At 37.9% G+C, this 27,899-nt stretch overlaps 1 protein-coding gene across 4 annotated transcripts in view; it reads right to left on the bottom strand.

Annotated features, from left to right (window-relative positions):
* The window catches only part of LYST (lysosomal trafficking regulator), a 181,209-nt gene that overhangs the window by 81,827 nt on the left and 71,483 nt on the right, over positions 1–27,899 (bottom strand). For all 4 annotated transcript variants that reach the window (XM_082423109.1, XM_082423108.1, XM_082423110.1 and 1 more), the window contains 11 exons: positions 26,324–26,569; positions 22,916–23,089; positions 21,847–22,000; positions 17,918–18,051; positions 12,219–12,417; positions 9,808–9,939; positions 6,430–7,057; positions 5,532–5,709; positions 3,599–3,768; positions 2,095–2,325; positions 289–455 (listed from right to left, as the gene is read on the bottom strand). In XM_082423109.1, coding sequence (XP_082279235.1) covers positions 289–455; positions 2,095–2,325; positions 3,599–3,768; positions 5,532–5,709; positions 6,430–7,057; positions 9,808–9,939; positions 12,219–12,417; positions 17,918–18,051; positions 21,847–22,000; positions 22,916–23,089; positions 26,324–26,569 — 2,413 coding nt within the window. The remainder of the gene's footprint in view (positions 1–288; positions 456–2,094; positions 2,326–3,598; positions 3,769–5,531; positions 5,710–6,429; positions 7,058–9,807; positions 9,940–12,218; positions 12,418–17,917; positions 18,052–21,846; positions 22,001–22,915; positions 23,090–26,323; positions 26,570–27,899) is intronic.

Genomic DNA, 27,899 nt, shown 5'->3' with positions numbered 1-27,899 from the left:
GGGAGCGTGAAGTCTTAACCACTGCACCACCAGGGAAGTCCCAGCAGCTTCTTTTAGTGATGTGTTGGCAGCTACTAATTACATCAGGGCATCACTTTTAAATTTTTGCCACTTAAAAAGGCTTCTTTTTAAAGCCAGTAAACAAAGTTAAGGATGAACCTTTAGTAAAACAGTTTCTCTCCTCTATCCCACTCTCTCTATGGAAGCCAGAGAAAGAGATTAGGTTCTACTAACATTTTTGGCTATTATACAACTGCCCCCCACAAATCCATGAAAATTAAATCTTACTTTGGGTCCTCTTGCTTTTGCTATTTTGAAGATATCCAAGCAGTACAATAAGATCTTCAATAACTCTAAAATATTGTGAGCCTGAGGAACTGCAAGCATGAATTGTAACTGCTATGAAAAGTTGCTGCAGATCACAAGCAAGCAATCTGTATTCATTCAAAGGAACGCTAAAGAAAAAGAACAAATAATTTAAGGCAAAAAGAACTGGTTTAAATTCCTGTTCTGCCAGTATTCATTCATTCATTCATGCATTCATTCGATATTTATCCATGCTTACTCTATGGCAGGTTACATAAACTACATGCTAGGAACAGAAATAAGAAGACACGTTTTGACTCCTGTGAAAGTTCAGCTTGCAAAGGACCAGACAAGTGAACAGATAAATATAACCAGTAGGTGGTGGTAAATGTAACAACAGAGACTAACACAAGATACTGTGGGAATGCACTGGCAGGTTCCCAACACACTAAAGGTGAAGATTCTGTGGGTATGAAGAGGGATAATTCTGAGAAGGCTTCACAGAGATGGTGAATTTGAATACATTAATTGACTTCTCTGAATCTCACTTACACAAAGTATGTTTATTTTAAGGATTAAAAGAGATACAGATTTGAACATATGTATTAATCACTTACAACTACCTAATAAATATGAATTAGTATCTTCTGTCCCTCAACTTTTAACCTTGATAATCTACCTCAGTGTGTGATATTAAGCCTCTCCACTTACTTTTTCAAAATCGAGCAAGAGTTAGAAATGGTAAATTTGGGCGGGGGCGCAATCAATAGAGTAGCATATAGGGACATTCCGTAAGTACAGTTTCTTTAAAACAACAACAGCAACAAACTGCTCTTAGCAGGAGCCTGCTGGTACTCTTCCCAAGTTCCACCAATTTCATGCACTGTATTATAATCAAGACTAAATGTTTTAAGGAATACAATACTTTGTATTTCTCATATGCCCAGCACACAGACCCTAAATAAAACAGGTGCCCAATAAAAACCGAACTGAGCTGACTACAAGGAGTCCTCTCTAGCACCCAGAGAGCCTCCTGGGCCTCGAGAATCACCGAGGATATGCTCTGCCTTCTCTGCAAAAATATATTTAATATTTAATGTTTTAACATGCAGTAAGATGATGCTTCTGGAGATTTGTATCTTAATATTATGCTAATAAAAATGTTATACTGTACATCATAAAGGCAGACACCGAAGGCACAAAATCCAAATAAAAATATAATTGCCTAACATTTTTTAAAGCTGTTAATCAACTTGGTGGGCAGCCATTTGCCAATGTACTTTTCGCTACTAGAAATTCATTTACGGTAGTAGACAGCGGTACAGCATGCTAAAAGTGGGAGAGCATGGTGACTGTAAAGCACAGGCTTCTGAAGTGAGAAGATTCAGCCTCAAGTTCTCTGTTTACTAGCTGTGTGATCTGCAACAAGTTACTACATCTCTCTAATCCTCAATTTCCTATTCCTGATGGGGATAATAGTTTTTATAAGACTATAGTGGAAGCTTGGTAAATATATTTGAGGACAGTTAAATTTATTCACATTGTCTTCAGGTTCTAAATACCTAAAAGTATTTCATATAAATACCTTATTTTTTTTAAACCAAACTTTATTGAAAATGATGGAAAAATATGCCCTCCAAATTTAATTTAATTTAATCAGTTTTGGAGGAAAGAAATTCTTTGAAAGTATTATGAAATATCAGATGCTTTAATGTAACCTGCTAGTAAAGCTTTTCCCTTTCCAAAGTTTTTATTAGATGTAGTTTTAAATAATGATTTAAAACTTACTTCTTTTCTAATCCATTCAGAGCTGCTACTGTATTACATAACACGTAGAGTAGACCATTATCCAACAACATATCTGCTACCTTAGAACAAGAATTTAATACTTGGAGAAGAAGTAAGAGAGCGTTATGCAAGAGCACGTTGTCATATAAGGAGGTCTCTATTAGTCCCAGAATAGGAATGACAGACCACTTCTGAAAAAGTCCCATGTTTTTCACATCTTCCAGATCAAATCTATAATAAATAATACAGTTAAGAGCACATCAGAAGCAATTAACCATGAAATAAGGAAAAATGATTGCAATATGGGCCATTTTGTTGACTTGATTTTGAAGCTATAAAGCATAAATTAGGGAAGCAAGGATTCTTAACCTTTTTTTAGATCATAACTCCCTCCAATAAAAAGATAAAAGGTGTTGCTAGAAGTCTGTTCCAAGGCAGATACACAAATATTCAAGGGAAACATTTATACAATTTCATGGTTTTAATTGACTCACTTTAATTTGTCCATGAACCACTAAGTTGTCCAAAGATCCCCTGCTCTAGGGATCTATATAACAAGTGTGCAGGGAAAAAAAAATGACAATTATTTTAAACAGTATTTCAGGGAACTAGTAAAAAGAGGTCTAGTGAAAGGAATGGATCTCGAGTTCTTGTTCCAATACTCTTTGTCTCTGGGATGGAGGGAAATTATTTACATGTTTTATACCTCATTTTCTTTATCTGTCAAATATGTGTGGTGATATTTGCTCTACTTTCTTCTCAAGACTGTTGTGAGAATCAAATGAGATGATGCAGAATTGCTTTGAAAGAGCCAAAAGCTGTATGCGAACGGAAAGTACTATTGTCATTGCTGCAACTAATAAGTAAATTCTTCAAGGTCTGAATTGGTCTACTTACAAATAAGTAGGAGACACTTAATAATAATACAAAGACACACATTTCTCTCTACTTTATCATACACAGAAATCACAGCTTAACTTTTCTGCCAAACTTTTGGCTTGGGAGAAAAATATTCTTTAATTTTTGTACTTATTTGCTAATCCTTCAGCATTATACCAGGGACAAAGCTCAGTAATCAGTGTGCTGGAATTCCAGGTGGGGGATTTATTCTTCACCCAGATAACCTGGGTCTCTGAGGGAGTGAGGAGCTTGTCTATGGAGCCCTCCTTTAATCTGCTGCTGGGACCACAGAAGCCACCATCTTCTCAGTTAACCTCAGGTTAACACTGTAAAACCAATCTTAACTATCACTTTCTTTCATCTGATGCAGCATTTCTTTCTTTCTTTCTTTCTTACTAGTTCCTAGCTAATGAATGACATAAAAAGGAAGAAATTATATTAGAAAGAATATAATATGGAAAATAATAAATTGATTCACCTGGAAAATGACTTTTAGCAGATTTTTTCTAAGAGTGACCAAGTAATTTTGTTAAGAGTCAGTTTGACAAATTTTACATTTAAGACAAAAGATCCCCAATTCTGGTGGAGGGAAGAACCCACTTACTCTTCATCAAGGCCAGCATGTCGGCCAAAGAACATTTCAATGAAGCATTCTAACAATTCCTGGGTTCCCCGATGAAGATACAACTGGTTGGCTAGCAAGGAAAAGCCACGATTCTTCAGAAATTTATCCTTTTGTTCCTTAGATGCTCTATTAAAATATGCATCTAATAGCTAAGGAAAAAAATTAAGTTAGACAATATATTAAAATTTTATATAATGTATACAAGTCAGACAGTGTATTATATTTGTAGTTGTAAGTTATTGTTTAATTTCATCTGTATAGAACAGAGAAAGCTCAAAAAAATGCCACCTCCATAGCAAAACAAAAATGAACTTTGTCTCTGATTATTATGGAATGCTAATGATGACCCTGTCTTGGAGATCTTAATATTTTTGTGATGGGAAACTAGCTTTTTAGCTGAGCATGGACACCTAGCAGATTGGCAGCCTTAGCTGAGTATAAGTAGAATATTTGTGCCTAATTCTAATTCTGAAAAAAATGAGTCAACACTGTATGATGCTTTCTCTGAAAAAAAAAAAAAAAAAAAATATATATATATATATCCCAGACCTCTATTTTTCTAGACTTCTTAACATTTTATTTATCTTGAGCATAGGCCTAAACTTCCATCCTTTCCCAGCATCTTAAATGCAACATGTGTACAATCTAAGTAATTATTTTTCCTTCCAAACTCACTTCTTCCATGGTTCTGATCTTAAGAGCACAGTAGCACCATCCTATGAGACTTCAAGGCTAATCTCACTTTTGGCTTTTCTTGTCCTGATTTCCTACATGTAATTATGAAGGTCTCTCAAATCTGTCTGTCCTTTGACTTTCCACTTCCCCAGATCAGGGACTCATCACCTCTCCCCTGGACCACTGTGATATCCTGCGAACACAATGCTTCCACCTCTCTCTCCCCTGCAATCACTCCCTCACAGTGGTGACAGACTATTCTTCCCAAAACACACACCTCTTGACCGCCCTACTTAAAAAGCTTTCTAAGTTTACAGCATAATACAAAATACACCTTTTGCATGAATCCTTCCCTGGTTCCCGCATCAGAATTATTTGCTTTTCCTGTGCTCCCGTTCTTCTTTATTAATACTACCAGTGAAGCACTGATCACACAAGTCCTTACATTTTACTTAGTTGGGTATATGTCTCTCTTCCCCACTGGCCTATAAACTCCTAAATACAGAGGCTTATTCCCCTTTATATCCCACATAGCAGATAGCCCAGTGTTTTACACATGAAATGGAAGCTAAGTAAATAGTGGGTTGCAACTGATTTAACAATATCCCACATCAAACTAAGAAAATGAGAATCTTTAAAGACCATTTCAATATTGGGTTGTCTCCTAATGGGAACCATTCATATCAAATATTTATTCTTTCAATCATGTACTTAGGACCTTTTATATATTAGACACAAGATGCCTACCCTCACAGGACTTACATTTCAGTATGGGAGGTTAAAAAAAAATGAATACACAAACAAATTAAAAAGATAATTACAAGACACACCTAGGATGCTATTATAGAACAAGTGAGGAACAGGGCTAGACAGAAACTGGTTTGAAAGGTGAACAGGGAAGGCCTCTTTGAGAAGGTGACATCTGAGCTGAAACCTGAAGTAAGTGTCTAAGATTTAACGATACTACACTGCAGGAGAGACTTCCAATGACCTGTGTGTTCCTTGTAAGTAGCAGACTTTAAAAAACATACTGATATGAATCAATACATGGAGGAGGGCTTAAATCTGGATGACAAGACATAGAAAAATAGGGTAAGAAGTAACAAACTACATCAGCTCATTATGCCTAAGAATAAAAGAAAGCTTCAGGTCTATCTGAATATGTACATTCAAATTTTAAATTACGCATATGTTTATCGTTCCAAATGAAGACAACGTATTTCGCATTTGCCCTTACTTTAATAACTCCTTGTTGCACAGCAGGTGATGGGTGGTTAACGAGGACCAACAGCGTATCTGCTTGAATGAGCCTGTCCATCACGTCTTCCAGCATAACATCAGGCAGGATGAGAAGAACTCCGCTTAAGAGTTCATACAACCCACAGCATACAGGTACCAAACAGTCTTCAGTTACACTAAAACAGAGACCCAGAAAGTCTTACCAAAACAAGATCAGGGAGGAAAGTAGTGCCTCATGATTACCTTAAGAGCTGTGATGAGTAGTAATAATTTTCACAGATGAAACAAAAGTGCATAAGGTTTAAAAAATGTTTCCTGATTTAACTGTGATTAACAAATTTGCCATCACTTTTTATCACCGGTATTTTTTAGGTATATCGTCTATTAAACACTAGTCTATTCTACATCTGTGATTTCCATTAGCCACTTGTGCTATTTAAACTATTTAAAATTAAATTAAAAATCCAGTTGCTCAGCTGCACTGGCCACATTTCAAGTGCGTTATGTGTCTCCTGCAGTGGACAGCACAGGTGAACGTTTCCATCATCGTGCGGAAAGTTTCACTGACGGTGCTAATTGAGATGCTTTTAGGAACGATAATAAATCATATAATTTCCCTAAACTGAAGAGTTTTTCTCTAATAACCATATGGAATTAAATAAACCATAAGATAATTTTTTCTTCAGGAACAATTTATGGTTTAGCCTTTGGTTAAATATGGAATTCAATATCACCTAGTATTAAAATAAGGAGAAAGGTACCTTTGTTTGTTATTAATATATATGTTATAAGAGATCCCATAATAAAGACTTTTCTACAAGTACAGAAATTCTTCAAAGAACAGTAAAAAAAAAAAAAAGCGGGGAGGGGTTTGGCATACAAAAACATGTGAGTACCTGTGAGCACTTCTAGTTCGGTTGTGGTTTGGCTCATAACGGAGAGAAAAGGCAAAGTTTTCCCAGTCTTCGGTGTTCCTGTCAACAAGACTTGGCCACCGGCCGACAGCTGCAGAGCCATTCTGTGAGGGAAAAGCTAGACCAAGGCTTGCAATAGTGCTGTGGCTTTGCTGGAACGAGGCCAGTCCCTTCAGGTAATCAGGTCGGCGTGGGCAGAACTCATCCCCAAGACTGTCATCGTCTGATCTGGGTTCTGTTCCCACCTCTTTCTGATCTACTTTGACCACTGGAAGTCCCGATGTTCCTTTTGGGACACCACTGACAGAGGCATGGGCTGAAAGGACAGCTTCCATTTCACAAACCATTTTTGCAGACTCACAGCTACTGACAAAAGCATCTTCTTTGCCTTTCTTCAGCGTCTCGGAACTCCCCTGAGGGCTCCATTTCTCTGGTTGGGAAGCAACATCATTACCTACAACGCTTTGTAACTTGTCAATACTACAACCCAAACTTCCAGTCAATTTTCGTGGTTGTATTTGAGGTGAAGAAGTAGGAAATGCTGGTAGGCTTCTAGAACGCAGCATGCTGGCAGTCATCTGCGGTGGAACAGTACTGGAGGAATTGTTTCCTGGTGAGAGTAGACACAAAAACAGTACTGAAAAATCTTACGAGCGGGCCCACGTCTTTTCTGCACTATCGGTCCCACCCAGAGCAATAACCCATTTATCTAGCGATATTAAAGAACCCATACAGGCTAACGATCACAGTAACTATGCTTAAAAATTCTTAAGGTTAAAACTATTTTTCTTTTAACTACTTTTTATTAAAATTTTCCCAAAATACATATCTTTACCTGTCTCCTTAACAAAATACAATATTGCCTGAGTGATTCAAAGTTATTAGGATTAATGGTGCTATTGAAGTGAAATTAAGTGAATTAAGTGAAACTCAATGTACCTCAGGCTAGCAGTCATTAGGATGCAGTTTGATACAGTGGAAAGAGTGTGGGCTTTGCAACGAGATATAACAGGATTCAAGCGATAGTTCAGCTAGTTAGGTGGCTTAGGTAAATCATTTAATTAGATGAGTGTTCATTTCTGCAATGTAAAATGAGGGTTCAGAACATCTACTTTGCAAGGCTGCTTTAAGGATTAAGTGAGATCATATCCATGATGCACCTAGCATAGTGCCTGCCATATAATAGGTGCTCAATAAATGTTAGTGATAGTTGTACTTGGTGTTGTTATGACTAGGCTAAATGTCCCTAGACTGTTCTCTCACTCCTCCCTTTCTGTAGTCACTTTTTGCTGCTATTACTGAGAAGAAACAGTTTTTTCTCTTCTTGCTATAGCTCTCGAATTTTCTGCTTCTTATATTCTATGTAGGAGGAGACCAGAAAAATCACTCTCATCCTTAGCGCATGGGATATAAGTGAATGCTACTCAAGGTATGGCCTGTGGGCCAGGAGCATGGGATCAGCACCTCTGTGTGACTGTTCAAAATGCACATTCTCAGGCTCCACCCCGGATCTACTGAATCAGAACGTGTGAGGCAGGGGCCCAGGGATCTATGTTTTAACCAGCTCTCCAGGTGATTTTTCAGCAAGCTAAAACTTGAGAAGCACTGATATAAAGTAAACAAGCACTGAATGAACTGCTCAGAGCTCAGGCTTTGTGGCAATAAAACAGCTCCATGGCTCAGAAGTTTTTCCTAGTTATTTCTGGGTTTTGGCTGGAGGAATAAGGTTGCCAAAAGAGACTGTTCAAACGACCTGGAAAAAATGGTGGCATGATTGTACTAGAAAATGTTTCAGAGTGATGCACAATGATTTAAAAAATGACACCTCCTATGAAATTCCAAATAAACTCATTAAAACATAGCCTTAAAATATTATCATAGGGGGCTTCCCTGGTGGCGCAGTGGTTGAGAATCTGCCTGCCAATGCAGGGGACACGGGTTCGAGCCCTGGTCTGGGAAGATCCCACATGCCGCGGAGCAACTGGGCCCGTGAGCCACAATTACTGAGCCTGCGCGTCTGGAGCCTGTGCTCCGCAACGAGAGGCCGCGATAGTGAGAGGCACGCGCACCGTGATGAAGAGTGGCCCCCGCTTGCCACAACTAGAGAAAGCCCTTGCACAGAAACGAAGACCCAACACAGCCATAAATAAATAAATTTTAAAAAATATATTATAATAAAAGGCCATAAAATGTGCTAGAGAATAACTGAAACACTTTGGGAGAGAAGGAAAACTGGAGGTTAATACCCAGATACTGTGTCCTATCTATCCATGTCTCTATCTTACCGGCCTATTTAATGGTTTGTATTGGAGCTGGAGACAAGAGTAGGTGGGACTAACAGTCTGGGAGAAAGAATGTCTCAGTCTGGGAGAGGATGGCAGTCAGGAAAGGAAAAGACATACAGTCAGTTCACAACCAGGAGACATGTACCTAATTTTTCTCTATAAAAATAGAGATGAGGTTGTCTGTTAAGAACAAGCTAGGAAGAGAGAAAAGTACTGTTAGCTTAAAGACTTGAATATACTTGCTACGGAGATAGAAGAAGCAACTGATTCTGAATATACAGAAAAATTATAGGGCAGCATTAAAAGGCCAACTATGCCACAGACCCTTTTAATGGCAGGAATTCTAAGCAGCGTGAGGATGGTTAGATTGAGGAAAGGTTTGACTTTTTCAGGTCAAGCGTGCTAAAAGGCCAAGAGGACAAGGAAAATGAAGAAATAAAATTATTGGCTTCTGGGATCTAGGCTGGAAGGGGAAAATAGGCAGAGGGAACTTGGGAGGATGACAAAGAAACCAGAAGGATAGGAAGTTGTCATAAAGAGTGGGAGACTGGAGTTTTAGGGGTGGGAAGCGTTCTTTGATGGTGTCTAAGACAGATGCAAGCAGACTGGTAGATAAAGTAGAGGGGACGGTCCCCAGGGTCAAGGCTGGAGTACGGATGGCCACTCACATGGCAAGTGAAGTTGTCTAGAATGAGCTCAGGTGGAAAGGAGACAGTAAGCCAAACAAAGCTTTTGAAGAAAATGGGAAAATAAATCAGAAGCTTAATGAAAGACAAATGCCTATGATAGAAGGGGAGAGAGAATTCCAGAGCAAGATAGCAGGAGCCTCATCCACTCCCTAAGTCCTCCTGAGAGTCACTTATTATCCTGAGTGTGAGTTACTGATATCAGAAAGTAGTGAAATGGATTCCTTAAACATATTCTATTATTTTTAAGTTCAGCCTTCCATTTATTTATTCTGAATATCAGGTTGTATTATGCTGCTAAAACATGTACAATTTATTTATCTATTAAATATTCAGAACTAAATACAGAAGGGTTATACTTTCATCATTGTCTTTGTTTGTCTGTTTACCTTCAGGTGGTGAAGCAGTGAAACCAGATGGGCTTATTACCATAAATCCAGGGCTAGTAACAGACTTTCCTCCACTGCTAGAATGCCTCAGGTACCTGATTGACTGTACTTTCTCCTGAAAGATCTTGCCATCTAGGATCAAAAAAAGTTTTCAGACAATTTTAAAGAAGGATAAAGCAAAACTATAACTTTAAAAGCAAATCGTTAAATACAAATGTTTACAAAAAGATGTTCAAAGCAAAAAGAAAAAACGGCATCCTTTATAATAATGCACATTTGATACGTGAGGACACTCTACAACTTCTTACTCTAGATTCTTTTGTTGACTATTACTAGCCACATTAACTTCTATTTTCTTTCAATTCTAACTGTATTTATAGTTATTCCTATAGTTTAGCAGCTAACTGTTCACTTTTTATATGCTAATATGATCTCTCCAAGGAGACTGTTCATCAATTCATTCCTTGAGGGAAAGGCTGTGTCTTCTCTATTTTTACACAGCCCCAATATGACTCCAAAGTTGATACCTCCAGTTTAATCTTCCTTTTTGAGCTTCATACTTCTAAATTCAACTGCTTGATTTTTTAAATGCACCACAAATGCAACAAATCTAAATGTGAGTCATCCTTCTACCCTAAATTCACTCCTGTGTTGTTCTCTGGTTCCTTTGGTAGAAGTACCCATTTCCCATGCAGGATCCAGGAGCCACCCTTGACCACAACCTTTCCTTTACCCATGTCAAGTCAGTCTCCAGGTTCCATTGACTTTATTTCTGTTTCTGGAACTCTTCTCATCCTTAGCATAGAGCTATAAGGCAGGCTCTTATCCCCCTCACCTGGATTATTGTCTCGGACTTCTAAATGGTATCTGTGATGGACCTCTGGTCACCCTCAAATCCTCATAGCTACCAGCCTTCTATCAAATGTCAATCTCTGCTTAAAACCTTCCAGTGGCTTTCTGCTGCCTCCTTACTGCTACAAGAATCTCCATGACCTGTCTCCACACCCTTCTACCAGCCTTTTTGCTTGTATTATACTTCAGCAAAACCAAGCTGTTCGCTTTGCCTGAAAGGCCCCTCCCTTCCACTCCTACTCAGCCTTTAGACTCAGAGCAGGCGTCACCACCTCCAGGAAATATCCCCTCGCCATGCTCTATGCTACCCAAAATGAAATATTGACATCGCTGTGCTTTCCACATGGTATACTTACCTGTTTATGGCTCTCTCCCCTCTACTAGACTGCAAACTCCTTAAGGGAGGCGACCACATTTTACCCATTGTTGCAACAACCCTGTGCTACCAGAATCTTGGCATTGCTTTATTCACTAAATGTTAGCTGAACCTAACACAAAGTCATGCTGTATAATTTCACTTGGATTTTTACCGTGGCGGAATCATTTTATTCACTTATTATATTGCTTAAAATGGCTGTTGCACAACCAGCTTCCCTCTCTAAATTTACTATCTAGCTTTCTCACAGGTATACTCTTGCTTGCTTTCTTACCACATCACCTTTTCCTAGTTCTTTTAAAACTCTGATTCTTCCATCTTTCTTTTACACTGAGATTACTCTTTCTTGTTCCACCCTCTGAATAGTATTATCACCAACAGTTCCATCCTTAGCTTCCTTTTTCCTTCTCTCTCTCTCCACACTTTTCTTCAGTGGTCTCATCTGTTCCCAGAGCTTCAACTCACTTCTATGCAGGTGGTTTCTCTATACTGAATTTTACTGTAATAATTTACTTACATTGTATTCCTTGGCTCAAAACAAACACAACAAAACAAAATCCTTCAATTACCCCCAACTAGAATACAAGTTCAAATTCTCTGACCTTACATTCAAGGACTCGTTTAACATGAGCTTGGGTGGGGTGGAATAAATGATGGTCCCAAACTATATTTATGGTATTATTTCTCACTACTCCTTTATAAATCCCCTATATTAGGTAAAATTCATTACTCTTTATTTTCTCTATTTTTCCTCCCTTTAAGTCATTCTCTTCACCTGGAATGCTAATTCTCCAATCTACCTATTAAATTTTACTTAAATTCTGCAATGCCCATGGCAGATATTAATCTATTAAATCTCTCTCCATACCTGTTTGATGAAACCCTAACTCCTCTGAAATCTAATTAGTTCTTCTTTTGCATCTCTTACGTACTTACCAGATATTGTTTCTTATTATAATTATTTCAGCATATATATCTCCCCTTGCCTCTTGGTATTTAAGCCCTCTGAAGGCAGAGACTATGTCTGGTTCATTTTATGGCCCTCTGCCCTGTCCCAATCCCAGTGTGTAATTAGTTTCTAGCACAGAGGCCGTTCGATATATATCAAACAAACACGAATCAAGCGGGAAGGAAGAAACAAAAGTGGAAACAGCCAAGACCTAACAAAAATGATCATACCTACCTATGTGCAAAGAAAAGTAGAAGCCTGCAGGGTTATGGCAAACGTAAGTATTGGTAGGAGGGTGAGCTGCTAAAAGGAAACTGAAGACGGCTGCCAATAATTCCAGATCTGGAGGAGACCCAAGGACTTCTGCTATAATTTTCACAAATGATCTACAAACCTCTCGGGGCATGGATGTAAGCTGCCCCTCTTTGTGTTCCTGAAAAAAATAAACACTCTCTTTAGATTTAAAGAGAACTGTCAACTTAACTAACATTTCTCACTGAAGCAAGATAATTCTGTTTAAGATAGAACTGTGTTGGTTTACTACTCCAGACTGACCATATTTACCATACAATTGAGTTGCTATTTCTCAATTCAAGCAACCCTGCTATTAAAATTCATTAAAACCAATGCCCCCATATAAATGTTAGCTACTATTAGTACTCTTATCACTACTACTACTACTACTTCTGCTACTACTACTATGGGTTCAGAAGGGAAATTTTTTGACAGGCAAAACTGATTACATGAATACACTATGTTCCAGTCTACAAAGTTATTTCTCACAACAGCTCTGAGAGGTTTTATCCATCATTTCTAGAATACGGAGGCCCAAAGTGGTTATATGACTAACTTAAACCACATAGAAAACATGTCAGAGTAGTGCAGCCATTAACTCAAACTCAGACATCTGATCTCTTTCTACTGCATCATCTACTACTGCCTGGAATAATGAGAATTGGCAGAATGCCAAGTAATTACCAAAAATAAAGACGGATATAAATAAACTATTTATATTCTCCAACCCCAACCTCCCCAATAGGCAGCAGCTGGCCTCTAGATCAAGGCTACCAGAGGTAAACCTCCTCATGTTTCCTGTCTGTCCAAATATACAATATATCTCTACATCCACTCTTCTTCATCTGCTCTTGTGTACTGGTCAATCAGAAAACGTAAAATCTAGATGTTAACTTTGACACAGTTTAGTCTTACTACCTCAGATTTAAGAAGAGAACACCGAGTCTACAAAAGTAAGCACAAAACCCCTTTGTCAAGATCTCACAATGGCCAAGTGGCCAAGCCAAGCCAAGAATACAGGTGTCCTAACGTGCAATTCAGCGTTATTTCTCCCACAGCCATTTGTCTTTTTTCTAAATCACACCCCTTGTGACTTCCCAACCTCAATTATTCATTCCTAAGTTCATCCCAGCTTATGTTTCTTCAATCTTGCCCTCTCCACTGACTCCTTACAAATAGTCACTGGTAACCTATCTCATTAAAAAAAAAAAAAAAAATCCCTTAACTTGACCTGTTGGGAAGCTTTTGTTAACATTCTGTTTCTCTTTTCTTTTGCTGCTGGACTTTTTAATAAAAACACTTTTAAATTCTCACTGCTTCCAATGATCCACCACACATGCTGCCTAAAGTCCCCAGAAATCTGGTTCTTGCCGTCTTCACTCCGCTGAAATCTTATAAGCCATTAAGAATTTCCAAGTTGATGGCCTTTTGTCTGTCCACATTTTCTTGGAACTTTCTACCTTATTTGGCTCTAGAGACCACCTGTGTCTGGGCAGGTTCTCTTCCCTCTGCCCACCCTTGGCTTTCACTTTGCTGGGCTTCCTGGTACTTCTTTACCTTTTCAACTACTCTTTTTTTTTTTTTTTTTTTGGACTATTCTTTCTATATCACTCTCAACAGCTCCTTTTTCCTGTTTCATGCCCTGAAAATGGATATTTTCTGAGATGCAAACCTCAACTCCCTATGATCCTTTCACTACATTTGTGTATCTTGTAGTGCTTCTCTACCCCCATGGCTTCACGAACACATCAATGCAAACAAGTTCTACTCTCTCCCCAGCTCCAATCTTGCACATCCAAGGGCCTGGCGGTCAGTGTCGCTGAGCATCCCACCGTAATCTCACATGCAGAATGCTCAAGTCTTGCTCAATTCATGTTCAATCCTGCTTTCTTTGATGATACAATCATTCTTCTGGTCTCCCAGCTTGAAATTTTACATTATATATTTGACTTCTTTTGCAGCTTCTATTTAAACAGAATCAAGCCCTATTAATTGCCGTTACATCTCCTCCATTATTTGCTCCTTACTTTTGTTTGTTGAATTGTATTTTTAATACAGCAGGTTCTTATTAGTTCTCTATTTTATACATATTAGTGTACATATGTCAATCCCAATCTCCCAATTCATCCCACCCCCCCGCACTTCCCCCACTTGGTGTCCATACGTTTGTTCTCTACATCTGTGTCTCTATTTCTGCCTTGCAAACCAGTTCATCTGCACCATTTTTCTAGATTCCACATATGCGTTAATATACGATATTTGTTTTTCTCTTTCTGACTTACTTCACTCCGTATGACAGTCTCTAGGTCCATCCACGTCTCTACAAATGACCCAATTTCGTTCCTTTTTATGGCTGAGTAATATTCCATTGTACATATGTGCCACATCTTCTTCATCCATTCACCTGTCAATAGGCATTTAGGTTGCTTCCATGACCTGGCTATTGTAAATAGTGTTGCAATGAACACTGGGGTGCATGTGTCTTTTTAAATTATGGTTTTCTCTGGGTATGTGCCCTGTAGTGGGATTGCTGGGTCATATGGTAGTTCTATTTTTGTTTTTTAAGGAAACTCCATACTGTTCTCCATAGTGGCTGTATCAATTTACACTCCCACCAACAGTGCAATAGCGTTCCCTTTTCTCCACACCCTCTTCAGCATTTGTTGTTTGCAGATTTTCTGATGATGCCCATTCTGACTGGTGTGAGGTGATACCTCATTGTAGTTTTGATTTGCATTTCTCTAATAATTAGTGATGTTGAGCAGCTTTTCATGTGCCTCTTGGCCATCTGTATGTCTTCTTTGGAGAACTGTCTATTTAGGTCTTCTGCCCATTTTTGGATTGGGTTGTTGGTTTTTTTAATATTGAGCTGCATGAGCTGTTTTATATATTTTGGAGATTAATCTTTTGTCCGTTGATTCGTTTGCAAATATTTTCTCCCATTCTGAGGGTTGTCTTTTCATCTTGCTTATAGTTTCCTTTGCTGTGCAAAAGCTTTTAAGTTTCATTAGGTCCCATTTGTTTATTTTTGCTTTTATTTCCATTACTCTAGGAGGTGGGTCAAAAAAGATCTTGCTGTGATTTCTGTCAAAGAGCGTTCTTCCTATGTTTTCCTCTAAGAGTTTTATAGTGTCCGGTCTTACACTTAGGTCTTTACTCCATATTAAGTTTATTTTTGTGTATGGTGTTAGGAAGTGTTCTAATTTCATTCTTTTACATGTAGCTGTCCAGTTTTCCCAGCACCACTTATTGAAGAGGCTGTCTTTTCTCCATTGTATATCCTTGCCTCCTTTGTTGTAGATTAGTTGACCAAGGTGCGTGGGTTTATCTCTGGGCTTTCTATCCTGTTCCATTGATCTATATTTCTGTTTTTGTTCCGGTACTATATTGTCTTGATTACTGTAGCTTCGTAGTATAGTTTGAAGTCAGGGAGTCTAATTCCTCCAGCTCCGTTTTTTTTCCCTCAAGACTGCTTTGGCTGCTCCTTACTTTTACACTTCCATTTTAAATCTCCTACAGGTTCTTTACACTGTACTCATGGACTAATGAGACTACCTCACAACCAATATACTGCCAATTTATTAATCTTCCTTAACTACACTCAAATACCTTAAAGGCAAAGACTAAGTTCCATTCTTTATATACTTCTCACAATACCTAACATAAAGCTATCGTTAATAAATAACTGTTAACTTGACAAACAGGCTCTCTGAATAAAGAAGGGTGAAGAAATATACTTTAATTAAAAGAAATTGGTACCTGAATTTTTCTAGCATTTTTATAAATAAAATGGAAGTCAGAATACTTATTGAAATTTCCAAGTTGATAAGTGTCACTTTTCTGACATGGAAAGACTGAATAAGAACTTCACACTGTCATATGGACTCACTTAAAACTGGCCAATGAGTTTCAAAATGGATAGACAAAGAAAGTGAGTTAGAGGAAAACTGACCCATAGATGATACATAAAACATTCAGTAAGCAAGGGGTCTGAGAGATCACTGTATTGTATTCCTGAAGACAACAGTCTCATTTACCACAGGGGCCAAGAAAGGCATTAAATGTTTTTGTTTTGTTTTTTTCACAATTCATTCATTCAAAAATTATTTATTGTGCGCTTATGTGTTTCAGGTACTGGGATTACAGTGTGATCAACAAACTGTAACAACCTTATCCCTGCCCTCAGGAAGTTTGCAGAGAGAAATAAACCATAATGTCCTAAATGACATAAAACTAACAAATCGTATATGGGCAGAGTGAGAGTAAGTGCAGGAAGGAGAAAGGGTTAATTTAGACAGAAAGGGCAGGGAAGGCTTCTCTCAGGAAGGTGATTTTAAGTTGAGGCACAAAGGATAAGCAGGAGTTGGGCAGATGAAAAGAATGGGATGGATAACTTTTCAGTCGGAAAGAACATCACATACCCTGTGGTGGGAAAGAGGCTCACTTGCTTAAGGAAAGGAAACAAGGCTGGGGGTGGGGTGGGCCTGCAGTGGTATAAGATGCTGCTGGAGCGGTGGCTAGATCCTACAAGCCTTCTTACAGAAGTTGTCACAGATTTTGGATTTTATCCCAAGTACAATAAGAAGCCAGTAGTGCAACTGAAACAAAGGCATTTAAAACAAAGAAACAATTACTGATCCCATGGAACATCTGTCCTTATCTGACTTGATAGAGTTCTAATATATGCCTCAGACCCTGAAAAATCAAACTAACTTGAAAAATAGTTCAATACACCAACCAAGCTAAAACCAGACACCTGTGAAGGCAGAGAAAGTAACTGAACTAGAAGCCAGGCCGCAGCACAGGCCCTACAACGTGACTGGTGAAGTTAGTGCCACTTTTTGATATAATTTTTTTTTAACAAATTTATTTATTTTATTTATTTATTTTTGGCTGCATTGGGTCTTCGTTGCTGCTCGCGGGCCTTCTCCAGTTACGATGAGCAGGGGCCACTCTTCGTTGCGGTGCACGGGCCTCTCACTGCAGTGGCCTCTCTTGTTGCGGAGCACGGGCTCTAGGCACGCGGGCTTCAGTAACTGTGGCACGCGGGCTCGGCAGTTGCGGCTCACGGGCTCCAGAGCACAGGCTCAGCAGCTGTGGCGCAGGGGCCCAGCTGCTCCGCAGCGTGTGGGATCTTCCCGGACCAGGGCTCGAACCCACATCCCCTGCATTGGCAGGCGGGCTCTCAACCACTGCGCCACCAGGGAAGCCCTGATATAATATTTTTGATATATTTTCAGTATACTAATTCTAGTACATATAACAGATCGTCAACAAATACGCACTTATTAAAACAACACATACTGGTACTTGTTATTGAAGGAATATGGAACAAGTTAAAATATCACTACTGTTGATGTCCAAGAGACTACAAAATTATTATTTTACCCCAACATAAGGAAATATCTCCAGAATTTATAAGTTTTTCTTCTGTAACTGAGTTAGGAAAGGTCAAGTTACAAGAGGCAGGGGTTAAAAAACTCCGATACTATCAGCTGAAAGAAGGGATCCTGGAGAGCAGGGCAGACAGAAAATAACCTCGCTGAAAGTCCCTCAAAAATCTGAGTCCATAGCGTTGAGTTATTAAACAGAAATCATCGCAGAAAATATCTCCAGAAGTAAAGTTACATGAAAAGTACCTGCAAAACCTGGCAAGTCAGTAGAAAGTGATGCACCACTCGAGCTTTCAGTAACTGCTTAATATTAAACATCTGCTGCTGGTGATCTGCTCTGAGGAGGACTTCTAGGGCTGCCAGCAGAGTTGCCCAAACACCTTGCTGAGAAAAGAAACACATACCAATTAGCACAGAGTTACTTAAAAACATGCTGCATGCTTTTTAGAAGACATGCAATACATCAGTTTAACACTGTGTATATACTCAGGGTCAAAGATTAAATTTGTCTGAAAAAGTAAATCTTAAAATTTATTCCCAGACTATTATTTTTTTTAACAATAGGTCATTTCTAAATACTTATACTGAATGCAATATTGCATTAGGTGCTTTACTATATTAACCTTTCCGTGGCATTAAATGATATACAGTATTTTCAAAAGATGAATTATCTTGGGGGATTTATTTATTATAAAGAAACACATGAGGGGGCTTCCCTGGTGGCGCAGTGGTTGAGAATTCGCCTGCCAATTCAGGGGACACCGATTCAATCCCTGGTCTGGGAAGATCCCACATGCCGTGGAGCAACTAAGCCCGTGCACCACAACGACTGAGCCTGTACTCTAGAGCCCATGAGCCACAACTACTGAGCCCGTGTGCCACAACTACTGAAGCCTGTGCGCCAAGAGCCCATGCTCCACAACAAGAGAAGCCACCGCAATGAGAAGGACGCACACCGCAAGGAAGAGTAGCCCCCGCTCACCGCAACTAGAGAAAGTCTGCGTGCAGCAACGAAGACCCAACACAGCCAAAAATAAATAAATTTATAAAAAGAAAAAGAAACACATGAAACACATTATCAATATTAACTATTTACAAATAATTTATTTTCAAAGAGTATTATTAAAAATGTACAGATTTCAATGCTAATTTCTGTATGCAGCATTTAATCAAATAATTTTAGAACAAGATGTACTAAATTGAAAAAAAAGTTAGACAATGTAGAAATTCTGCATTTTGGATTAATTTACTTTTAAGTCCAAATAATAGAATTCTCTGCACAATTACTAAGTGTGCGGTTTCAAACAGCAGTTAGCATCCTTTTGAGGTGCTTTAAAATGCTTCTCCCATACTGCATCCATCTTAAATTATCCACAGTAATAGAGAAAAAGGAATCTTACATAGATAACTACTGAAAGATAATCTTCACCTCATTTTATTAGCCCAAATAACCTTTCAACAAAGTCATTAACAAAAAGCAAAATTAACTGCCTTGGGTTGCAGGTCTTGCTGTTTTTCTTGCCATTATCGATGGAAATGAATAATGAAAAGGCCAAGGAATTGACAGACTTAATCATACTATTCTAACGAGGCCTCTCTCTTTATAAGACAGGGCCAAGGTGCCCTGAGAGAAAAAGACATGAAAACTGGAAGACGAGGCAGGCCAAGTATGAAAACTTGATTCAGGCCTGAAAAATAGTACTCAAATAGAGCAGTGCCAAAGCAAACAGACAACCAGCAACAAAAACAAAACAACTCAGCTAAAAAAATAATTAGGAAAGAAAATCTTATTTCAAACCCATAGAAGTATTTGTGTATATCACTTTTGAATTCAACAAAAAATGTTTTATTTTTTAATCACACTGTTTTTTAATGCTCAAATTAGCATCCTCTTTTGAAACACTAAAATAGCTGTCCAATTTTTAGTTAAGATTTGATCTTCCAATCTACAATTGAGCTATTTCTTTATTACATGTTTATATTTATACTGCCTTTGATCCAACTTGTTTGTATTTACTATCACTATGTTTATTTGCTTTCTCTCCCTGAAACATTAAGTGTATTTTTATACATATATATATATGTGTGTGTGTGTGTGTGTATATATATATATATATATATATATATATATATAAAAATATATATATATGGATTTTTTAAATTCTGGAAGTATTTATTCAGAATGAGAAATCACAACAAAATAGAAAGTTTTAAAAACTGACAATACCATAAAACCCAGAAAAAGCAATAGTTAGCTGCCTGACACAGCTCTGTAATACTTTCCCCCTGTGTTCTGCAGGAGCATATTCTTTGACTGATTCTTCATATAACGATAATTTTGTAATATAATTTTATATAGGAAGAACAGAAATATAATTCTGTCTTTCCTCTAGCATGTTTGGTCAAAATTTGTTTTTGTTAATGACAGATTAGAAATGTTTCCTTCAGCTTCCTAACTCATTATTGATAGTGAGTAAATCTGGGGGGGCTGTTGCCAAATTTGGAAGTAACCAAATTTCTAAAAATTCTAAAGGTACACACTTTGAATTGGTCTTTAATTACGTTTGATGAACCTGTTGCTATATGCTAAATAACTCTGGACAATCTACAGTCTACACTAGAACTAAGGAGGCTCTATGCGCCACACCATGAAGACTATGCTTATAACTAGGGCAGAAAGGAAACAGCCCTATATTCATTCCCTGGCTGGGTCCTTGTGAAGACTACCTGATCCATCCAGCTGTTGAGATGCTTTGCCTAGACCTAAGTTCAAAGCATGTTCCTTAGCTTATGCCTATCATGAAGCCAAGATTTCATAGCCTTGCCCTGTATACTGATACAGCTCTATGACTTCTGGGTAACGTTGCTCCCTTACTCAGAAGTGTGTCTATTTCCCTCTCCTTGACTCGACTCTCCACACTCTTAGCAGGACCCCTTTCAGAGTTTATGGTAAATGCAAGTCTCCAACTGATTCAAATGTTCTCCCGCCGAGTACTGCTCTAGCTACTACCAGCAGCCCAAGCCCTGATCCTGACCCTCCAGATCAGCATTATCCATGGCTGTCTAAAACCTTGCACAGAAATTAATCTCCAGATTTCCATCTACAATTAACATTACGTTGAAGCGGTAAATTTGTTCTGTTCTCCAAAAGAATGACTGGATGAATATTTAAAAGTAAATGCCTTTTTTGTGCACCAAAGGAAACAATCAACAGAGTGAAAAGGCAACCTACAGAACGGGAGAAAATACTTGCAAACCATAAATGAGATAAGGATTAATATGCAGACTATATAAAGAACTCCTATTACTCATTAACAAAAAATCAAATAACCCAGTTAAAAAATGGTCAAAGGACTTGAATGGACATCTCTTCAAAGAAGATATGCAAAGGGCCAATAAGTATATGAAAAGATGCTCATCATCACTAATCATCAGGGAAATAAATGCAAATCAAAACCACAACAAACTATTACCTCATACCCTATAGAATAGGCACTATCAAAAAATAACAATTGTTTGGTGAGAATGTAAAAAATTTGGATCACTTGCACATTGTTGGTAGGATTGTAAAATGGTGCTTCTCTTATGGAAAATAGTATGGAGGTTCCTCAAAAAGTTAAAAATAGAACTACTATATGATTCAGCAATCTTATCTGCATACATATCTAACATAATTGAAAACAGGATCTCAGAGAGACCTCTGCACATCCATGTTCACTGCAACATAATTCACAATGGCCAACATGTGGAAGCAAGCTAAGTGTGCGTGACAGATGAACAGATAAAGAAAATGTGGGATACACATACAATGGGATACTATTCCGTCTTAAAAAAGAAAAAAATCTTGTCATATGCTACAACACAGATGAACCTTGAGGACATAATGCAAAGTCAAATAAGCCAATGACAAAAAGACAAACACTGAATGATTCCACTTGTATTAAGTATCTAATGTAATCAGACTCATAGAAACAGAATGTAGAATGGTGGTTGCCAGGGACTGGGGGCAGGGGAAATGGGGAGTTGCTGTCCAATGGGTAGAGTTTCAGTCAAACAAGATGAAAAAGTTCTAGAGAAGTGCCATACAACAAAGTGTATACAGTTAATACTGTACTGTACATGTAAAAATTGTTGAGGGTAAATTCACAAGTGTTTTTTTACCACAAAAATAGTACATGCCTCTGCTTTATTCCATATCCTCCAGTCTAGCAATAGCTCCTCTAGCAGTTTAACATCCTGGATTATAGCATTAGACTCGGCATCCAACTTAAATTCTCCATTCTCACTGATATGAATAATATCTTCACCACAGCAACCTTCAAGAAGGGTCTATGGAAAAATAACATTAATACAAGATGCATCAACAATCAGTTAATCCAAAAATTCAACAGAAATACTAAGCTTTCAATCTTAGCAGTCATAACATTAAATTCAAAGGAAAACTAGTGAATAACTCAGCATTTCACCAAGTATCTTTAACTTGTTTTGTAAAACAATTCAAGTAATGCGAAAACCCCCAAATTTCAAATATTTATAAATGACTATTCAGTTTCAAATACGGGGTAAAAGAAACCACATCCTATTTTTTAAATTCAATGAATCTGTTGGGTTTTAAATTTTTTCCAAGAAGCATTCATGCCGCAAATGTATGGATCTTGACAGTTTCAAGAGCTGGGGTTTGGGGGCATGGGAAGAGGCATGGTCTTTTGCCTTAGGACTAGTACCCTCAGAGAGAAATACTTTCACAATGGTACCAAATGCTTTTAGTTAGAAAGGTACTTACATATATGGTGACAGCAGGATCACAATAAAAGCTAATAAGGCTTTAAGATGCTAACTCTGTAGCAGCATTGCCTAACGGGAACGGCACAGCACTAGGTGTCTGGGGAACTAGGTTCTCTTCCATAACTGTGGGAGCTGAGGCAAACAGCGGTCTCTCTGTGGGTTTCACTTTCACTAGTCTACAGAATGAAGGGCCGGCCAAGGAGACATCGCTGGCTAATCAAGATTTAAAAATCTTAATTTTTTTCTTTTTCTCTTCTAAAATGTTTTAAAGGCAATTAAAATGTAATTATTTAAATGATGAAAAACCCAGAAGAGCCTTACTTTGATTAAATATATACTATTGAGTTTCCTTCATTTTCTTCAGGAATAACTGAAACACAAAACTCTATTATTGGAAGACTTTAATGAAGAGGTATCACTGCATATGAAACTCTGAGAATAAGTTTTATGAGAACCTACCTTCAAAATGTGAAAGCCCACAATGCATTTTTGTTTGATCAACACCTGATGAATCATGGAAAGTCCATTACAATTTTCTAATTCATGTATTCTCTGTTGGTTGTATTTAATTAATGAGAGTATAATTCTCAGTGCTAATGCTTGAGTTTCTTCACAGATACTGAGTTCCACAACCTAAAAAAAAGTAGATATATTTTTTCTAATTTGTTGAGATTAAAAATTTAACATGTGTGGTTATCTTCCATTATGTAATATCAACCCATTAGTTTCATTTGAAAGCTTATTTTTTTTATTGCTGACACTGTTTGTAATTACTTAAGAATTGTAAAGAAACAAAACTAAAAAACATAAATTCTCCCCTCACACCAGTCAGACTGGCCATCATCAAAAAATTTACAAACAATAAATGCTGGAGAGGATGTGGAGAAAAGGGAACCCTCTTGCACTGTTAGTGGGAATGTAAATTGATAAACTGATACAGCCACTATGGAGAACAGTATGGAGGTTCCTTAAAAAACTAAAAATAGAAGTACCATATGACCCAGCAATCCCACTACTGGGCATATACCCTGAGAGAACCATAATTCAAAAAGAGTCATGTACCACAATGTTCACTGCAGCTCTATTTACAATAGCCAGGACATGGAAGCAACCTAAGTGTCCATCGACAGGTGAATGGATAAAGAAGATGTGGCACATATATACAGTGGAGTATTACTCAGCCATAAAAAGAAACAAAATTTGAGTTATTTGTAGTGAGGTGGATGGACCCAGAGTCTGTCCTACAGAGTGAAGTAAGTCAGAAAGAGAAAAACAAATACCGTATGCTAACACATATATATGGAACCTAAAAAAAAAAAAAAAAAAAAATGGTTCGGAAGAACCTAGGGGCAGGACAGGAATAAAGACACAGACGTAGAGAATGGACTTGAGGACACAGGGAGGGGGAAGGGTAAGCTGGGACGAAGTGAGAGAGTGGCATGGACATATATACACTACCAAATGTAAAATAGATAGCTAGTGGGAAGCAGCCGCATAGCACAGGGAGATCAGCTCGGTGCTTTGTGACCACCTAGAGGGGTGGGATAGGGAGGGTGGGAGGGAGATGCAAGAGGGAAGAGATACGGGGGTATATGTACATGTATAGCTGATTCACTTTGTTATATAGCAGAGACTAACACAACATTGTAAAGCAATTATACTCCAATAATGATGTTAAAAAGAAATAATGCATACACAGTGCAAAAAACCCCCCATAAATTCCATGTTCATTTGTCTCTTAAATATTCTATAAATTGACTAAAATAACACTGATAACCTTAGAAGTCAGTAGCATTTTATTAGTGATCTGAAATGTCAGCAAAATGCCTGAAATTTTTGATGATTAATCACTCAACAAACAGGATCTGTGTTCTGTGCTGTGGGAGATGAAGAAGTAATAGGCATGCTACCTGCCTCCAGTGGGGGTCAAATGATAAGATGTACATATAGAAACTACGGATTGTGACTTGTACTTCGATTCCCCCAATGCTTTCTGGAAACCACTATATGGAAGAAACACACACCTTATTATGATGATAAAAGGCAAAGAAGAGTGAGACACACTGTGAATGCACGAGAGCATGGAAACTACTTCTGACTCCACTCTGCTTGGGACAGGCAAGCCTACATGGAGAAGGTGGCCTGGAGAGAGAGCAAAACCCTGGGAAGCAGGGATAAATGGGTGGCCAGGGGTGGGCCACAGTCAGGAGAGAGGCGAAGACTGGAAGTTCATGGTACATCTAGGAGGATGCAGATTGCCTATTTGGTTGGATGGTGGACATTAGGCTCAAAAGGCAGGCTATACGTGTAAGGAATTTTTTTAAAATTTATTTTTGGCTGCGTTGGGTCTTTATTGCTGCGCGCAGGCTTTCTCTAGTTGCAGCGAGCAGGGGCTACTCTTTGTTGCGGTACACGGGCTTCTCATTGTGGTGGCTTCTCTTGTTGTGGAGCATGGGCTCTAGGCGCGTGGGCTTCAGTAGTTGTGGCGCGTGGGCTCAGTAGTTGCAGCGCACGGGCTCAGTTGCTCTGCGGCATGTGAGATCTTCCCGGACCAGGGATCGAACCCGTGTCCCCTGCATTGGCAGGAGGGTTCTTAACCACTGCGCCACCAGGGAAGTCCCACGTGTAAGGATTTTAAGGAGACAGAATTTTATTTTTGTAGGAAAGGATGGATACTGAACAAAGTTTCTAAGTTTTAAGTGTAAAAACATACTTTAAAAGTCTTATTGGCAAGATCCTATATGTATGCAAGATAAAAAATTAACCATTTTCTCTAGGATCTAGTCACTGTGTAACAATAAACATAACAAAATTATATTCAATAACTTGATGAAAGAAGAAAAACCGTTTTGAAATTATACAAAGCTATAAAAGTAGATCACAAAATGTTGATAAGTTAAATGAAAAGCTTTTAATTTTAAAACACAAGGCACTAGATGCAAAAAAAAAAGTTTGAAAAAGGAAAAGGAGGAAAGACAGTTTAGAGTATGGCGGGTCAAATGCTAATCAAATATTTATAAGAACAGTAACAATAACAACAAACACTGATATGTCTCTTATTGCAAAATTAATCAAAAGGTTAAAAGAAAGAAGGCCGGTTAGGGAGACAGTATGATAATGTTGCAGAAGTTATACTTAAGGAGAAAATTTTGAGGATGAAAAAAGATCAGGGCTGCTTTAACTAAACAAGGATATGGACCACAAGGAAGTGGAAATGATTTGTACTGAAGAGAGACCATTTGTACCACCCTTTGGATTTTACCAATCCCTGAAACAGTCACATTATACTATTGACTGCCTACCCTGCATCAGGAAAGATATCATGCTGGCCCTCAGATGACTAAATAGAACAGATAATTAAACATGTTTCTCTAAAACAGTACCTATGGCATGAGTCAAAATTTCTGTATTTCTCCTTCGCTTTAAATAAACTTCAAACCCGAACAAATTATTTTTGTACTTATTTGACCTTTTTTTTCCCCATGCATCTGGAAGCTTCAAGGGAAAAAACAAGTTTCACAAACATTATTTTAAGGAATACATTTCTTCTATATTTTTACTATGGTATGCTTTTCTTTTTTCTCATTGGCAATTTTAAATCTTGTACATTTAACACTTAATTGTTCTAATTGCATTTCTGGATAATAGGAAACTTCTAAAATCTTCATAAATTAAAAAGAAATTTTAATCAAAAATTACCCGTGGCAGAAAGTTTGATGACATTCTAAACAATATGTGCTTTTTTAATCTTAAAAGTTTAATATAGCTGATATAGAGCTTTATTTGTATTTGAAAAGAAATCCTAAAATGTATCAATAATAAAGAGGTAGTTTCTCTTTAAATAAAATTATAAGCAGTGATTCTTACCCTAGCAAAGAGAAAGACAAATATACCAGTTCCACCAATCTCATGCAGAATGCCTTGAAGGGTTTTACATTCAGTGGGCCGGAGATTCTTTAGATGATAAGGTTCTAATAAGATGCTGTGAACTTCTTTTGAGCTGAAGGGTCTTTGAGAGAGTTGGGTTTTCATTTGACCTTTAAGTCTAATAACTGGCTCGTAGATGGTGTACTGAGCAGGGCAGTAAGTGGTATACACAACTGAAAGATTTTCCTGAAACACAAATATTGTCCTTCAGTAACTAAACAAAGTTTAAAAAGTAAGTTATTAACTAGCAAATGAATATTTCAAAGTGAAAAGACAACCAACAAATCTTTTTCTTTGTTTTAAAAAAGAGAGACACTACACTAAACAAAGATGGACATGAGAAGCAAGACAGCTCCCCACAAAGGAAAAGATCAGTTTCATTTAGCAGTGATCAATATGTGTAAACCACATCAAGGCTGAGAAAGATTCCAGCTTTGATCTTTTGAGAATAAACATGAAATTATACCTATTATCACCGATAACAACAAGCCCATACCACACATTGCGTGCCAGGCACTGTTCTATGCATTTATAAATATTAACCAATCTTTACAACCCTATGAGTTGGAGACTCTGGGTCAATGTATTCAAATGTATCTTGGTCTTGAATTTGCTCATGGGCTGCCTACTCATTCAAACATGACTCTAAACTAGATCATTCTTTCTACTAGAATAAAATTCCAGACTATCAGCGTACCTAACTGAAATTGAATGGAACTTTCAATACTTCTCCCACGCAGAGGGTAGTTTTGATCAGATTCTGGCTGTCTGTCAAATATTCTATTAATTACTTCTAAAATGATGGTAAATTTTAAATGCAAAATATACTCTGAGGCGCTCTCCATGGAGGCAGCTGCAGGAGCTCAAGCTTAGGGAAATCAGGTAGATTCAAGATCTTCTCACAGAAGCCAGGGCGGGCGGGGTCACCTTGGGCTTCGATCATTTTCAACTCATGGTGATTTAAGTATAGTTTCATCAGGCATCACCTAGCACATATGCATACCAACTAAACTGACTACACAGTCTACCGTATATGATTATGCTGGGTAAAACAAAATTGTATATCTGTAGTAGTTTTCATTAGAAACCTGATAAAATGCCCAGTTACCTGAAACAAGTCCCACCTGACACCAATGCCTTGCCAGGAGGGCACCATCTCTGCCTGACTGCTCACTCATACCTCATAACCCCAAAATAATGAAGTCAGGCTTAAAAAATCTGCTTTCTAAAAAAAGACTTTTCACATAAAACCTGTGTAATTTTTATCTGTGATAATTTCTGTTGAATTTTATGACTTACAACCTATATTCTTTTTGGGCAAAATAAAAGGATTAAGAATATGTAAATTTTTGTAAAAACAAATGGACTAACCAAGAAGTAGAGAGTTAGAGTTATGTTTTGAACAGACATTTGCTGTACGAGCGCCTTCGTCTTCCTAAAGCAGAGATGCTCAACGTGTGGTCCCCAACCAGGAGCATCAGCACCACCCGGGATTTGTTAAAAATGCAGACTCCTG

This window comes from Balaenoptera physalus, assembly GCF_965194825.1.
Source record: "Balaenoptera physalus genome assembly, chromosome: 14".
NCBI classification, from domain to species: Eukaryota; Metazoa; Chordata; class Mammalia; order Artiodactyla; family Balaenopteridae; genus Balaenoptera; species Balaenoptera physalus.
The sequence above is the reverse complement of the archived record's forward strand: the minus strand, read 5'-3'. Positions and strand labels throughout refer to the sequence as shown.